Below are 17,341 nucleotides of genomic sequence, written 5' to 3'. Positions count from 1 at the left end.
CTCGTTTTCTTCGCGGATGCACTGTCCGTTTACATTAAAACGCCTGGAAACGCCGGGAAACGGGAATCCGCCAGCGTCCACGTATTCAATCCAGATCGTGTCAGCTCCGGTGCTGTGTAAACATTGAGATACGCGGATACGCTGTGCTGAGCTCTAGCTGGCGTCGTCATTGGACAACGTCACTGTGACATCCACTTTCCTGATTCGCTGGCGTTGGTCATGTGACGCGACTGCTGAAAAACGGCGCGGACTTCCGCCTTGTATCACCTTTCATTAAAGAGTATAAAAGTATGATTAAAGCCGCAAGCGGCCTCGACGGGCCCTCGCGCCAGCGGCCAAGGGGGGCGGGGGCATGCGTCCCTGCGAAAAACCTTCCACAGCTCCTTCGGCAAGAGACATTACTCCCACAATGGCGACAAAGCACAGAATTGGACACAGAGTACACGGTGCGCTGAGATGTTGTCATGGACAGAACATTTCATGCCATGGCTTCTCAACCAAATTAATGTATTTACCTCATCAGTCACCAAGCTATAGCTACATAGGATTGTCTTCTGTTAGACATCTATTAGTCTGTATGTAACGCTACAACACTTGCTCCCGACTGCCTACCCATTCCCCACAAGTCATGTGTGTTTAAGGCAACCAAAACAACATACTCCTGGTGCCTCATGATTGTAAACACCTCTCCTGCAACTGCTACAGCGCAAAGAGCGCCCCCAGTGGTGAAAGTTCACCAAATTTGGTATACATGTCAAGGGACCTATGAAGAGTTGTTGTGTCAAGTTTGATCAAGTTTGACCAATCAGAAGCCGAGATATAAATTGTTGCCTTAAAACAGCACCCCCAGTGGCAAAAGGTCACAAAATTTGGGAGATATGTCAGGTGACCTGCTAAGAGTGTGCGTATCAAGTTTGATCAAGATTCAGTAAATAGAAGATGAGATATTGATTTTTGAAGAATAAATGTTTTGGTTTTTCCCATGTCAGTAGGTGGCGCTATGCTGTACATGAGCGATTATGAGTTGGAAAAATAAGTGTCTACAACAGCAACGTACTATCACAAGGTAGTGGTGTGAAGGAAAAGCATTATGGAATTATTTACCAAAAACCCGTTTTGGAGCAATTGCGTCGGCCAAAAACAGCGCCCCCCATGGACGAAAATTCCCAAAATGTGGTATACATGACATGGGAGGTAGTAAGAGGGTGGCCGTGAAGTTTGACCAAATTTGAGGAAAGATTGGATTTTTTGCCCAAAAATAGCGCCCCCAGTGGCGAAATATCACAGAAATTGGGTAGCATGTCAGAAGCCCAATGAGTGATTTGCGTGTGAAGTATGAGCAGTTTTGAGCAATTAGAAGATTTGTTATGAATTTTTAAGCATGTAAAATTTTGCATTGAAAATTGATTGACGTATAACTTCTGAACGGCTTATCCTACGTGAAACGTATTTAGTAACTTTTGTCAGCCATGTCTGTAGATGATGTCTATCAATTTTGGTGACATTCCTATGAACGGCCTAGGAGGAGTTGCGCCGTCTTCGTGGCCATGCATTTCGCACAAAAGTGAAATTACCTCACTTCCTGTTGGGCGTGGCTAATGCATTGGCATTACATTTTTGTCCGGCTTAGTGAGATACATAGGCATACCAAATGGCATGCCACAACTACAAACTACATGGCAACCAGGCACCTTTATGCGGGAGGCCAAAATCACAACGACTTAGGGGGCGCTATAGAGGCCCTGAGGCCCGCCTGGATCTGGGCTTCTGGTTCTCAGTAGCGGTGGCAGTCTAAGAAAAATGAGCCAAATTTCGTGCGTTGTCGACCATGGCAAGCGCCCCAATAAGGGTCTTGTAAAGAGTTTGCTTGCCAAGTTTGACAAATCAGAAGCTGCAATATCATTTTTGCCATAACCAGCACCCCCAGGGGCGAAAGTGCACAAAATTTGGCGTATATGTCAGGTGAGCTATGAAGAGTTTGCGTATGAAGTTTGATGACAATTGAGTAAATAGAAGATGAGATATAGATTTTTGAAGAATAAATTTTTTGGTTTTTCCCATGTCAGTAGGTGGCGCTATGCTGTACATGAGCGATTATGAGTTGGAAAAATAAGTGTCTACAACAGCAACGTACTATCACAAGGTAGTGGTGTGAAGGGAAAGCATTATGGAATTATTCACCAAAAACCCGTTTTGGAGCAATTGCGTCGGCCAAAAACAGCGCCCCCCCATCGACGAAAATTCCCAAAATGTGGTACACATGACATGGGAGGTAGTAAGAGGGTGGCCGTGAAGTTTGACCAAATTTGAGGAAAGATTGGATTTTTTGCCCAAAAATAGCGCCCCCAGTGGCGAAATATCACAGAAATTGGGTAACATGTCAGAAGCCCAATGAGTGATTTGCATGTGAAGTATGAGCAGTTTTGAGCAATCAGAAGATTTGTTATGAATTTTTAAGCATGTAAAATTTTGCATCGAAAATTGATTGACGTATAACTGCTGAACGGTTAATCGTACGTGAAACGTATTTAGTAACTTTTGTCAGCCATGTCTGTAGATGATGTGTATCAATTTTGGTGACATTCCTATGAACGGTCTAGGAGGAGTTGCGCCCTCTTCGTGGCCATGCATTTCGCACAAAAGTGAAATTACCTCACTTCCTGTTGGGCGTGGCTAATGCATTGGCATTACATTTTTGTCCGGCTTAGTGAGATACATATGCGTACCAAATGGCATGCCACTACTACAAACCACATGGCAACCAGGCACCTTAATGCGGGAGACCAAAATCACAACGACTTAGGGGGCGCTATAGAGGCCCTGAGCCCCGGCCAAGTTTGGGCTTTTGGTTCTGAGTAGCGGTGGCAATTCTCGGAACTGGTGCCAAATTTCGTGCGTTTTCGCCCATGGCAAGCGCCCCGAAAATGGCCCAACAGCGGAGAAAAATAAAGAAGAAGAAGAAGACGGAAGAATAATAATAGTGAACTCTTACAAGAACAATAGGGCCTTCGCCCATAGGGCTCGGGCCCTAATTAAAGCCGCAAGCGGCCTCGACGGGCCCTCGCGCCAGCGGCCAAGGGGGGCGGGGGCATGCGTCCCTGCGAAAAACCTTCCACAGCTTCTTCGGCAAGAGACATTACTCCCACAATGGCGACAAAGCACAGAATTGGACACAGAGTACACGGTGCGCTGAGATGTTGTCATGGACAGAACATTTTATGCCATGGCTTTCCAACCAAATTAATGTATTTACCTCATCAGTCACCAAGCTATAGCTACATAGGATTGTCTTCTGTTAGACATCTATTAGTCTGTATGTAACGCTACAACACTTGCTCCCGACTGCCTACCCATTCCCCACAAGTCATGTGTGTTAAAGGCAACCAAAACAACATACTCCTGGTGCCTCATGATTGTAAACACCTCTCCTGCAACTGCTACAGCGCAATGAGCGCCCCCAGTGGTGAAAGTTCACCAAATTTGTTACACATGTCAAGGGACCTATGAAGAGTTGTTGTGTCAAGTTTGATCAAGTTTGACCAATCAGAAGCCGAGATATAAATTGTTGCCTGAAAACAGCGCCCCCAGTGGCAAAAGGTCACAAAATTTGGGAGATATGTCAGGTGACCTGTTAAGAGTGTGCGTATCAAGTTTGATCAAGATTGAGTAAATAGAAGATGAGATATTGATTTTTGAAGAATAAATGTTTTGGTTTTTCCCATGTCAGTAGGTGGCGCTATGCTGTACATGAGCGATTATGAGTTGGAAAAATAAGTGTCTACAACAGCAATGTACTCTCACAAGGTAGTGGTGTGAAGGAAAAGCATTATGGAATTATTTACCAAAAACCCGTTTTGGAGCAATTGCGTCGGCCAAAAACAGCGCCCCCCATGGACGAAAATTCCCAAAATGTGGTATACATGACATGGGAGGTAGGAAGAGGGTGGCCGTGAAGTTTGACCAAATTTGAGGAAAGATTGGATTTTTTGCCCAAAAATAGCGCCCCCAGTGGCGAAACATCACAGAAATTGGGTAACATGTCAGAAGCCCAATGAGTGATTTGCGTGTGAAGTATGAGCAGTTTTGAGCAATCAGAAGATTTGTTATGAATTTTTTAGCATGTAAAATTTTGAAGTGAAAATTGATTGACGTATAACTTCTGAACGGTTGATCCTACGTGAAACGTATTTAGGAACTTTTGTCAGCCATGTCTGTAGATGATGTGTATCAATTTTGGTGACATTCCTATGAACGGTCTAGGAGGAGTTGCGCCGTCTTCGTGGCCATGCATTTCGCACAAAAGTGAAATTACCTCACTTCCTGTTGGGCGTGGCTAATGCATTGGCATTACATTTTTGTCCGGCTTAGTGAGATACATATGCGTACCAAATGGCATGCCACTACTACAAACTACATGGCACCCAGGCACCTTAATGCGGGAGGCCAAAATCACAACAACTTAGGGGGCGCTATGGAGGCCCGGAGCCCCGGCCAAGTTTGGGCTTCTGGTTCTGAGTAGCGGTGGCAATTCTCGGAACTGGTGCCAAATTTCGTGCGTTTTCGCCCATGGCAAGCGCCCCGAAAATGGCCCAACAGCGGAGAAAAATAAAGAAGAAGAAGAAGAAGAAGACGGAAGAAGAAGAAGAAGAAGAAGAAGAAGACGGAAGAAGAAGAATAATAATAGTGAACTCTTACAAGAACAATAGGGCCTTCGCCCATAGGGCTCGGGCCCTAAAAATACTGCAAATACTGATCCAAATACTGCCCATTGTGTAGTTATGATTGTCTTTAGGCTTGCCATCCTTCCACTTGCAAGTGGTAAGTGATATGCGCTGGGATCACACACACAGCGGCTCAGTCCCGAAAACACTGCTAGTGTGCTTCACTCGCGCGCTCTGTGAGCTGCGCAGGGCCGGACTGCGCACCTTCCAGAGGGCACTCGCTGTTCAGGGCGGAGTGATTTGGAGCGCAGGATGCCTGCGGAGCCGAGCGTATCCGTGACTGGTGTTGCTGTGTGCACGCAAATCGTGTATTGGTGTTGCTGTGTGCACACTAATCGTTTTAAAAACGTTAATCTGATGATCCGCTGATACGGTCTAATGTAAACATGGGCTAAGGTCCCTTCACTGGCTTCCAGCAAGCTACAGAATTGACTTTAAAGGATTGCTGCCGGTGTACAAATCTCTAAATGGTACAGGGCCCAGTTACCTCTCTGATATGTTGCAGCGGCCTAACCTGATCAGATCTACCAGATCGCAGCAGCAAAATTTACTGGTAAAACCTGTTGTTAAAACAAAGTATGGTGAAGCAGCTTTTAGCTACTATGCAGTACAGCTATGGAACCAACTGCCAGAGGACATTAAAAATGCTCCTGCTGTTGGCAGCTTCAAATCTAGGTTAAAGACCAAGCTGTTTTCAGATGCTTTCTGCCAAATTATTAATATTGCCATCTCTACATGTTTTAAACTCTTTACTTTTACAGTCTCTCCATGTTTTAAATTTTACTTAACTTTTATTCTATTTTATTCTGCTGTTTTTTTTAATTGAACTTTTATCTCATTTTATTATTTTATTTCTACTATTGTTTAATTCTTATTAATTTTCTTCCCCCTTTATTTTATGTAATTTTATTTTCTATTGTTTACTGTTTTGCTTTTACTTCTGTAAAGCACATTGAACTGCCACTGTGTATGAAATGTGTTATATAAATAAACTTGCCTTGCCTTACAGTAACCAATTCAATGGTTCATATGCTGTAATATTATTATTCTATTCAGGTTGATTTTGTGCCCTTGCAAATATTTTGCTCATTCACTCATCAGGAACTCCGCTTTTAGGCACTGCGTAAATATCTATATTAGTAATTCAATCCCTGTAAGTCTAAACGAATGGATGTTTGTTTAACCATTGTGATAGGAGGAGTAGAGTATTTAACATTAATATGGTGTCATGAAGCATCATTTTCCATTGCAAGTAAACTTTTTTCCTGTTAGTGGAGACATGTTTATGGCTTTGACAGACTTATAATGGGGCAACATCAGGGAAATAATGAACAGAAATATTAAACACAAAGCTAAAGCTGCATTGAATGTCACTGAAATATTTCAGTAGCCCTAGGGTATCAGCGCATGCTCTGGCATCAAATTCAACTTAGTAATATGAAATGCAGAACTGCCAAATGGCTACAACCACTGTGATGTTTGTGAACAGGATGTTTGAAACTCTCCACTGTAACACCATGCCATGTGGCGTTACAGAAAAGAGTGGGACGTAGTGTTACAGTGGAGAGTATTATGCGGTGTTGCAGTAAAAAGTGTGATGTGTTGTTACAGTGGAGAATGTTATAGTGCACTGTAACACCACATCACACTCACCACTGTAACAACACACCATACTTTCCACTGTAACACCACATCAAGCTCACCGTTGTAACACCACATCACGCTCACCGCTGTAACACATCACACTCACCGCTGTAACACCACATCACGCTCACTGCTGTAACAACACATCACGCTCACCGCTGTAACACCACATCACACTCACTGCTGTAACACCACACCACACTCACCGCTGTAACACCACATCACACTCACTGCTGTAACACCACATAACGCTCACCACTGTAACACCACATAACGCTCACCACTGTAACACATCACGCTCACCGCTATAACACCACATCACACTCACCGCTGTAACACCACATTACGCTCACTGCTGTAACACCACATCACGCTCACTGCTGTAACACATTACACTCACAGATGTAACACCACATCCTGCTCACCACTGTAACACCACATCACGCTCACTGCTGTAACACCACATCACGCTCACCGCTGTGACACCACATCACGCTCACCGCTGAGACACCACATCACGCTCACCGCTGAGACACCACATCACGCTCACCGCTGTAACTCCACATCACGCTCACCGCTGTGACACCACATCACGCTCACCGCTGTGACACCACATCACGCTCACCACTGTAACACCACATCACGCTCACCACTGTAACACATCACGCTCACCACTGTAACACCACATCACGCTCTCCGCTGTAACACATCACGCTCACCGCTGTAAGACCACATCACGCTCACCGCTGTAAGACCACATCACGCTCACCGCTGTAAGACCACATCACGCTCACCACTGTAACACCACATCACGCTCACCACTGTAACACCACATCACGCTCACCACTGTAACACATCACACTCACCACTGTAACACCACATCACACTCACTGCTGTAACACCACATAACGCTCACCACTGTAACACCACATCACGCTCACCACTGTAACACCACATCACACTCACCACTGTAACACCACATCACACTCACCACTGTAACACCACATCACACTCACTGCTGTAACACCACATAACGCTCACCACTGTAACACATCACACTCACCGCTGTAACACCACATCACACTCACCGCTGTAACACCACATTACGCTCACCGCTGTAACACATTACACTCACAGATGTAACACCACATCACACTCACCACTGTAACACCACATTACGCTCACCGCTGTAACACCACATCACGCTCACCGCTGTAACACCACATAACGCTCACCACTGTAACACATCACGCTCACCACTGTAACACCACATCAAGCTCACCGCTGAGACACGACATCACGCTCACCGCTGAGACACCACATCACGCTCACCGCTGAGACACCACATCACGCTCACCGCTGAGACACCACATCACGCTCACCGCTGTGACACCACATCACGCTCACCGCTGTAACACCACATCACGCTCACCGCTGTAACATCACGCTCACCACTGTAACACCACATCACACTCACCGCTGTAACACCACATCAAGCTCACCGCTGTGACACCACATCACGCTCACCGCTGTGACACCACATCACGCTCACCGCTGTGACACCACATCACGCTCACCGCTGTGACACCACATCACGCTCACCGCTGTGACACGACATCACGCTCACCGCTGTGACACCACATCACGCTCACCGCTGTGACACCACATCACGCTCACCGCTGTGACACCACATCACGCTCACCGCTGTGACACCACATCACGCTCACCGCTGTGACACCACATCACGCTCACCGCTGTGACACCACATCACGCTCACCGCTGTGACACCACATCACGCTCACCGCTGTGACACCACATCACGCTCACCGTTGTGACACCACATCATGCTCACCGCTGTGACACCACATCACGCTCACCGCTGTGACACCACATCACGCTCACCGCTGTGACACACCACACTCACCACTGTAACACCACATCACGCTCACCGCTGTAACACATCATGCCCACTGCTGTAACTCTACACCACACTCACCACTGTAACAACACATCACACTCTCTGCTGTGACACATCACACTCACCACTGTAACACACCATGCTCACCACTGTAACACTACACCACACTTTTTACTGTTACAGGAGACCATACACTCCACTATAACACTACATCTTACACTCTACTGTACACACTATACTCTCCACTGTTACACTACAGCTTACGCTGCAATGTAACACTACACCATACTTTTTACTGTTATACGACACTATCTTCTCCACTGTAACACTACACCATACTTTTTACTGTAACACTACACTATACTCTTCACTGTAACACAACACAATACTTTCCACTGTAACAATACACTATACTTTTTACTGTTATACTACACCATACACTCCATTGTAACACTATATCTTATGCTCTACTGTTACACTACACTATACTCTCCACTGTAAGACATGGCATTGTAAGTAGCTGTATTTGTAAGTAGGTTGTGAGTATATTTTAAAAAGGTTTTTATCATTCTGTGATCCTTATCCTATTAGTGTTTTCCAGTTCAGTAGAACAGTTTTGTTAGCAAAATCAATGTACTGTATAATGATGTTAGATTTCAGGGTGGAAGGTTGCCCGCTGAGAGGTCATCAAGCATAAGGAGTGATCAAGTTACTGGAATGTGACAGTTTGATGTATGTGATATGCATCACTGATTGTTTTCAGGGAAGACTGAGGCTACATCCACACGACAACGGCAACGAGATTTTTTTTTTTAAAATATCGCGTCCACATGGGCAACGGATCAGTAAAATATCAGGTACATATTGCAACGCAACGCTTGCTGAAAATGATGCAATACACATGCCACACCTCTACGTGCGCTGTAAGACGGTCCCATCGGAGACACCAGAACAATAGAAGAAGTAGGACGCATGCGCATAAACCCCTTCTTCTGTAGCATTAGCCACATAAAGTTTTGATTATAGTCAGTAGCGTAAAATAGTATCTATTGTCTAAGACACTTATTTGTATTTCATATTAAAACGTCTATGTAAATTAATACATAGAAAGCCTGGCCAGGCACTGAACGTTCTTCTGCCTTCACTTTAAGAGAAATTCAGGGCGAGCATGAGCCTAGGTTCTTCCCTGTCACACACGCACACCTTCTCACTCCCTGTCCTATGGCTATAGTCCCTTTAAATCACATGCTCGTTTTTTGAATGGAGATGCGGAAAGAGGAATGAACGGGGGTAGATGGAGAGAGAGAGAGGAATGAACGGGGGTAGATGGAAGCCGGTACGCCAACATTCTGAGATCCTCCAGAATTCTTTAATGGTCCGGAATAAATTGAATGCTACACGTTGATGGATTACTTTGTTCTTCTACACCCTTTTTGAGGAATGTATTGTCTGAAGAGGTGAGATCGCTCCTTTTTTTCCCCCTATTTTTGCTGGCGGGATTGTCATGTGGTTGTGACGTCATCGTAAACAAATCCGTTCTACTCATCCAGACGACTTCGCAACGGCGCCGTTGCCAGATTTTTTCACTCTGGAACCCGTTCTCAAAAGATTTAGTTTTGGGGCACCCAAAACGCCGGTGCCGTGTGGACGCCAGGCCGAAATGATAAACAATTTTATCAGATTCACCTGAATCCGTTGCCGTGTGGACAGGGTCTGAGTGGCTGCACATGAGCAGGTTCCCGAGTTTCTGGTGCAGTCTCTGTGCTCTTTATGCAGATTGTGCATTTTTGTTTGCTTGGTATAAGTGTACTCTGTGATTAACTTTGTACTAAATTAAGTGTTAATTGGTATTTCTTGTCACTGAAATAGTGGATGTAGAGAATTGTGTCCAGAAATTCTTATTTTGAGGGATTTCCAGATCTTTTCCCCATTTTTTTTTTTTTAACTGGAGGTATATGATGTCATCCTGAGAGAATAGATTATGTAATTTGGTATTATTATTTTTTGTAGTTGTTACATTGAATATTTCTTCTAGTCATAATGAGGGTTGCAGGCTGTTATGTTTCAATTAGGTTTAGAGCTGCATATTGATTTTAACTGGAGGTAATTAGCATAGTAATGCAATGCTGCTCTACCAATTCCTGAAATGGTTAACTGGTAATTGGTTTGCCAGGAAACAGGTTTGGAAATTAGCTGCTTCTAAACCTCTTTGAGCTTTAGTTATCTGTAGGGGAGAGCGGGGTAAGATGAGCCAGGGGGTAAGATGAGCCACCCCCTGTTTCTAAGAAACAGTACACAAATGTGACCATGTGACCACATTCAAAGGGGGGCGGGACCATTTACTTACACTTGTGGAGAGGAGCACCACATGTCAAACTAGGTGAGGGAGATATTTATAAAAATGCGTTTTTGTGCTTTCTAAGTCAATTCCATGTTTGTCCACAGTGAAGATGATTTAGAGAAGACAAAAGTAGAATAATATTTAGACACATTAGGGTTAAGTTAGTGGCTTTCTAAGCTATGATATGAATGCTAATAAAAATAATTTTGATTAGCCTAATCCCCTTTATTAGCATTTTTCTACAAAATGGTGGCCACGGGGTAAGACGAGCCATTAGATGTGGGGCAAGTTGAGCCACTGGCTCAACTTACCCCATTGGTGGCTGAGCTTACCCAATATGGATGACACTTAAGTTTTCACATTTACTGGTCATATATGACAACAACATATATATATAGTATATATATATATATATATATATATATATATATATATATATATATATATGACATCAGATGAGGAAGACCAGTTGTTAGATGTGGGGGATTATGTTGTGGCAAAATTCACAGGGAAGAAGAAAGTGCATTTCTTCATTGGCCAGATAATCAAATTGGATGTCTTCGAAATAGAGGCAAGATTTCTCAAAAGAAGCCGGTCATGCCATGGCTCTGCAAGAAAGCCAACCTTTGTCTTCAAAGAGAAAGATAAGGCTGTCCTGTCAAGACAGGATATCGTGAAAAAATTGCCCCGCCCCTTTACTGTTGGGGGGACAGCACGGCGGGAGAGGCAAATGGTGTTCCCTTGCAATTTGAACGCTTGGAACATTGAATAATGATGAAATTATTATGGATGGAATGATTGCTGCATGTTTTAACCTACTGAAAGAAATAAGATTTTTTGGCACTGTTCTACTGTTTTAGTAATTTCTATAATATAGTATATCTCTCATTCCCTCTCTAACCATCCCTCTTTCTATCTATCTATGCATATCTCTCTCTCTATCCATCTATCTATCCCTCCCTATCCCATCTCGTTCTATCACCTCTCTCTTCATCTCCCCTTCTCTATGCAACGGCCCTATCCCCCACTTGCTTGACTTGACTTGATTCACTGATTTCATTTCTAATAATAAAAGTTGTTTACTTTGTTAACCTAACATGTTTTGTGTTGGCTCAATTTACCCCACACAGTGGCTCATCTTACCCCGTGCATGGGGTAAGTTGAGCCACTTGACATTTTTTTTTCAAGAGGTAATATCACTCTAACCATAAGAGCTTATCAATTATGTTTTGCTCAGATAGTAACAGTACACTTTGAAATTTGGTATGGTGTGTAGACTGGAAGCAAAAATGGCTTTAACATGTAGTTATGATGAAAAATGTAAAAAGTGGCTCATCTTACCCCGCTCTCCCCTAATGTAGTTAGTTTAATTCTGGGTTTCTTGCTTTTCCAGCGAAATCTATTTATAATTTAGTCTAGCGAATTAAACCAGTACTCCATGCCTGTTAACATGCTCAGTGCCTTGCACATTTCTCTCGTTCAAGCCAAATCAGCACAGGCAATGATCACAGTCGTAAGTCAAATCACTTATTACACTGTATTACTGAAAAGGCATCAATGCTCTGTGCAACTCTAACACATTCATCATCATTACAACACCGCTGTACTATTCCACTCGGACAAAACCGCCATTTCTCCATTATGACTTCACACCATACTCTCCCGTCCTTAACCTCCACCTCTCCAATTTAAAACAATATTTGGTCATTTCTTCATAATCATAACCAAGTACTACAAGTATACAGTACTGTGTAAAAGTCTTAAGCACCCTATTTTTTTTCCATACAAACTTTGTTATAGATTTCTATTTGATGACTTCGACATTATCGAGTCAGTACAAAAACATTTCTGAGGTCCAAATGTTCGTGCTTTTTCCAGCACAAAATTCATCTCATCTCATTATCTGTAGCCGCTTTATCCTGTTCTACAGGGTCGCAGGCAAGCTGGAGCCTATCCCAGTTGACTACGGGCGAAAGGCGGGGTACACCCTGGACAAGTCGCCAGGTCATCACAGGGCTGACACATAGACACAGACAACCATTCACACTCACATTCACACCTACGCTCAATTTAGAGTCACCAGTTAACCTAACCTGCATGTCTTTGGACTGTGGGGGAAACCGGAGCACCCGGAGGAAACCCACGCGGACACGGGGAGAACATGCAAACTCCGCACAGAAAGGCCCTCGCCGGCCACGGGGCTCGAACCCGGACCTTCTTGCTGTGAGGCGACAGCGCTAACCACTACACCACCGTGCCACCCCAGCACAAAATTACAGGGAAAAAAAAAAAAGTTTGTATCCGAGCAGCATATTCCATAAGAGAGCACGTTTCAGATTAAAAAAGAAAACATAGTGAAGGCTGCTGGGTTTTGGTGCAAAATGAAGAAGCGAGTGTGACAGTCAAAGTGTCCAGAAGAACTGGGGCTGCTTCTGTAAGACGCTCAGTAAAACCTACAGATCATTTCCTTATCAAACTGCACTCACTGAACCTGAGACTACTATTTTTTTAATCAAAGGCTCGTCTCGTCTCACACCAAATATTGATTTTATTTCAATTATTAGGGCCCGAGCCCTATGGGCGAAGGCCCTATTGTTCTTGTAAGAGTTCACTATTATTATTCTTCCGTCTTCTTCTTCTTCTTCTTTATTTTTCTCCGCTGTTGGGCCATTTTCGGGGCGCTTGCCATGGGCGAAAACGCACGAAATTTGGCGCCACTTCCGAGAATTGCCACCGCTACTCAGAACCAAAAGCCCAAACTTGGCCGGGGCTCAGGGCCTCTATAGCGCCCCCTAAGTCGTTGTGATTTTGGCCTCCCGCATTAAGGTGCCTGGTTGCCATATAGTTTGTAGTACTGGCATGCCATTTGGTACGCATATGTATCTCACTAAGCCGGACAAAAATGTAATGCCAATGCATTAGCCACGCCCAACAGGAAGTGAGGTAATTTCACTTTTGTGCGAAATGCATTGCCACGAATACGGCGCAACTCCTCCTAGACCGTTCATAGGAATGTCACCAAAATTGATACACATCATCTACAGACATGGCTGACAAAAGTTACTAAATACGTTTCACGTAGGATCAACCGTTCAGAAGTTATACGTCAATCAATTTTCACTTCAAAATTTTACATGCTAAAAAATTCATAACAAATCTTCTAATTGCTCAAAACTGCCCATACTTCACACGCAAATCACTCATTGGGCTTCTGACATGTTATCCAATTTCTGTGATTTTTCGCCACTGGGGGCGCTATTTTTGGGCAAAAAATCCAATCTTTCCTCAAATTTGGTCAAACTTCACGGCCACCCTCTTACTACCTCCCATGTCATGTATACCACATTTTGGGAATTTTCGTCCATGGGAGGCGCTGTTTTTGGCCGACGCAATTGCTCCAAAACGGGTTTTTGGTAAATAATTCCATAATGCTTTCCCTTCACAGCACTACCTTGTTATAGTACGTTGCTGTTGTAGACACTTATTTTTCCAACTCATAATCGCTCATGTACAGCATAGCGCCACCTACTGACATGGGAAAAACCAAAAAATTTATTCTTCAAAAATCTATATCTCATCTTCTATTTACTCAATTGTCATCAAACTTCATACGCGAACTCTTCATAGCTCACCTGACATATACGCCAAATTTTGTGCACTTTTGCCTCTGGGGGTGCTGGTTATGGCAAAAATGATATTGCAGCTTCTGATTTGTCAAACTTGGCAAGCAAACTCTTTACAAGACCCTTATTGGGGCGCTTGCCATGGTCGACAACGCACGAAATTTGGCTCCTTTTTCTTAGACTGCCACCACTACTGAGAACCAGAAGCCCAGATCCAGGCGGGCCTCAGGGCCTCTATAGCGCCCCCTAAGTCATTGTGATTTTGGCCTCCCGCATAAAGGTGCCTGGTTGCCATGTAGTTTGTAGTAGTGGCATCCCATTTGGTTCGCTTATGTATCTCACTAAGCCGGACAAAAATGTAATGCCAATGCATTAGCCACGCCCACCAGGAAGTGAGGTAATTTCACTTTTGTGCGGAATGCATGGCCACGAAGACGGCGCAACTCCTCCTAGGCCGTTCATAGGAATGTCACCAAAATTGATAGACATCATCTACAGACATGGCTGACAAAACTTCCTAAATACGTTTCACGTAGGATAAGCCGTTCAGAAGTTCTACGTCAATCAATTTTCAATGCAAAATTTTACATGCTTAAAAATTCATAACAAATCTTCTAATTGCTCAAAACTGCTCATACATCACACGCAAATCACGCATTGGGCTTCTGACATGCTACCCAATTTCTGTGATATTTCGCCTCTGGGGGCGCTATTTTTGGGCAAAAAATCCAATCTTTCCTCAAATTTGGTCAAACTTCACGGCCACCCTCTTACTACCTCCCATGTCATGTATACCCCATTTTGGGAATTTTCGTCCATGGGGGGCGCTGTTTTTGGCCGACGCAATTGCTCCAAAACGGGTTTTTGGTAAATAATTCCTTAGTGCTTTTCCTTCACACCACTACCTTGTGATCGTACGTTGCTGTTGTAGACACTTATTTTTCCAACTCATAATCGCTCATGTACAGCATAGCGCCACCTACTGACATGGGAAAAACCCAAACATTTTTTCTTCAAAAATCAGTATCTCATCTTCTATTTACTCAATTGTCATCAAACTTCATACGCAAACTCTTCATAGCTCACCTGACATGTACGCCAAATTTTGTGCACTTTCGCCACTGGGGGCGCTATTTTTGGGCAAAAAATCCAATCTTTCCTCAAATTTGGTCAAACTTCACGGCCACCCTCTTCCTACCTCCCATGTCATGTATACCACATTTTGGGAATTTTCGTCCATGGGGGGCGCTGTTTTTGGCCAACGCAATTGCTCCAAAACGGGTTTTTGGTAAATAATTCCATAATGCTTTTCCTTCACACCACTACCTTGTGAAAGTACGTTGCTGTTGTAGACACTTATTTTTCCAACTCATTATCGCTCATGTACAGCATAGCGCCACCTACTGACATGGGAAAAACCAAAAAATTTATTCTTCAAAAATCTATATCTCATCATCTATTTTCTCAATTGTCATCAAACTTCATACGCGAACTCTTCATAGCTCACCTGACATATACGCCAAATTTTGTGCACTTTCGCCCCTGGGGGTGCTGGTTATGGCAAAAACGATATTGCAGCTTCTGATTTGTCAAACTTGGCAAGCAAACTCTTTACAAGACCCTTATTGGGGCGCTTGCCATGGTCGACAACGCACGAAATTTGGCTCCTTTTTCTTAGACTGCCACCGCTACTGAGAACCAGAAGCCCAGATCCAGGCCGGCCTCAGGGCCTCCATAGCGCCCCCCGAGCACCGTTCAGTGCGAGACCCTATTGTTGCCATGTGTCCATTTCTGTGGTTTGTCGCCATTGTGTGAGTAATGTCTCTTGCCGAAGAAGCTGTGGAAGGTATTTCGCGGGGACGCATGCCCCCGCCCCCCTTGGCCGCTGGCGCGAGGGCCCGTCGAGGCCGCTTGCGGCTTTAATTATAACTTACTGCTGTTTCTAGTATTTTTTTTTTTAATGTTGAAACATTTCATTTCATTATTTTTTAAGCCATTTTTGGTCGACAGCATTTCTTCAAATTACATGCACCAAAGACTTTTGCACACTACTGTACATGATATTGGCTTGATGCAAAATGATGTAAAAAAATGGCATTAAGGTATTAAGGAGAACCCGATCTGTATATACTCACCTGTGTCCCTGTCTTATGCGTAGAGACGACCTCACGGATAAGGCGGAGCTCCGATGCAGTGACTCCACCCACCATGAAGAGAATCAGCAATGAATGATCACTCGGATGGGGCCGACTGACCTGCAGATAGAGTTAGAGTTACACTCTTACTGTCTTTGTGTCGTGACTCAGCTCTCGGTTGGAGGCCTTGGTAAGATGGAACATCATGTGAAGGTGACCAGTTGTGTTCAATGATAAAATGAAGGCCATCCTTCGAAGTTAAGTTCTTTGATGACTGATTAGTTTTATTGCACATGGAGCCAATGTACGTGGTAATGACAACAACAGTATTCTACAAATTACATTTTTGCTCTATTCTGGCTGTCCGCTCCTGTTCCAGCCTCGACGCAACACTGTCACCGCATTTCACAATCAGCAGAGTACTGTCCAGGTTCTCAGGCTCAATCATGCCCAACCTTAATAAAATGATTAATTCATGCGTAAAACTCTTTGCTTTTTAAGCCATGGTGTACAACCCCGATTCCAAAAAAGTTGGGACAAAGTACAAATTGCAAATAAAAACGGAATGCAATGATGTGGAAGTTTCAAAATTCCATATTTTATTCAGAATAGAACATAGATGACATACCAAATGTTTAAACTGAGAAAATGTATCATTTAAAGAGAAAAATTAGGTGATTTTAAATTTCATGACAACAACACATCTCAAAAAAGTTGGGACAAGGCCATGTTTCCCACTGTGAGACATCCCCTTTTCTCTTTACAACAGTCTGTAAACGTCTGGGGACTGAGGAGACAAGTTGCTCAAGTTTAGGGATAGGAATGTTAACCCATTCTTGTCTAATGCAGGATTCTAGTTGCTCAACCGTCTTAGTTCTTTTTTGTCGTATCTTCCGTTTTATGATGCGCCAAATGTTTTCTATGGGTGAAAGATCTGGACTGCAGGCTGGCCAATTCAG

General features: G+C 43.8%; 1 protein-coding gene across 1 annotated transcript in view; it reads right to left on the bottom strand.

Moving 5' to 3' along the window:
• scfd2 (sec1 family domain containing 2) overlaps window positions 1-17,341 on the bottom strand; it is a 417,589-nt gene that overhangs the window by 7,955 nt on the left and 392,293 nt on the right. The window contains exon 8 of the mRNA XM_060917394.1: window positions 16,383-16,502. Within this exon, the coding sequence (XP_060773377.1) occupies window positions 16,383-16,502 (120 nt within the window). The remainder of the gene's footprint in view (window positions 1-16,382; window positions 16,503-17,341) is intronic.

The sequence above is a fragment of the Neoarius graeffei genome, chromosome 3 (genome assembly GCF_027579695.1).
Source record: "Neoarius graeffei isolate fNeoGra1 chromosome 3, fNeoGra1.pri, whole genome shotgun sequence".
NCBI lineage: Eukaryota > Metazoa > Chordata > Actinopteri > Siluriformes > Ariidae > Neoarius > Neoarius graeffei.
The sequence above is the reverse complement of the archived record's forward strand: the minus strand, read 5'-3'. Positions and strand labels throughout refer to the sequence as shown.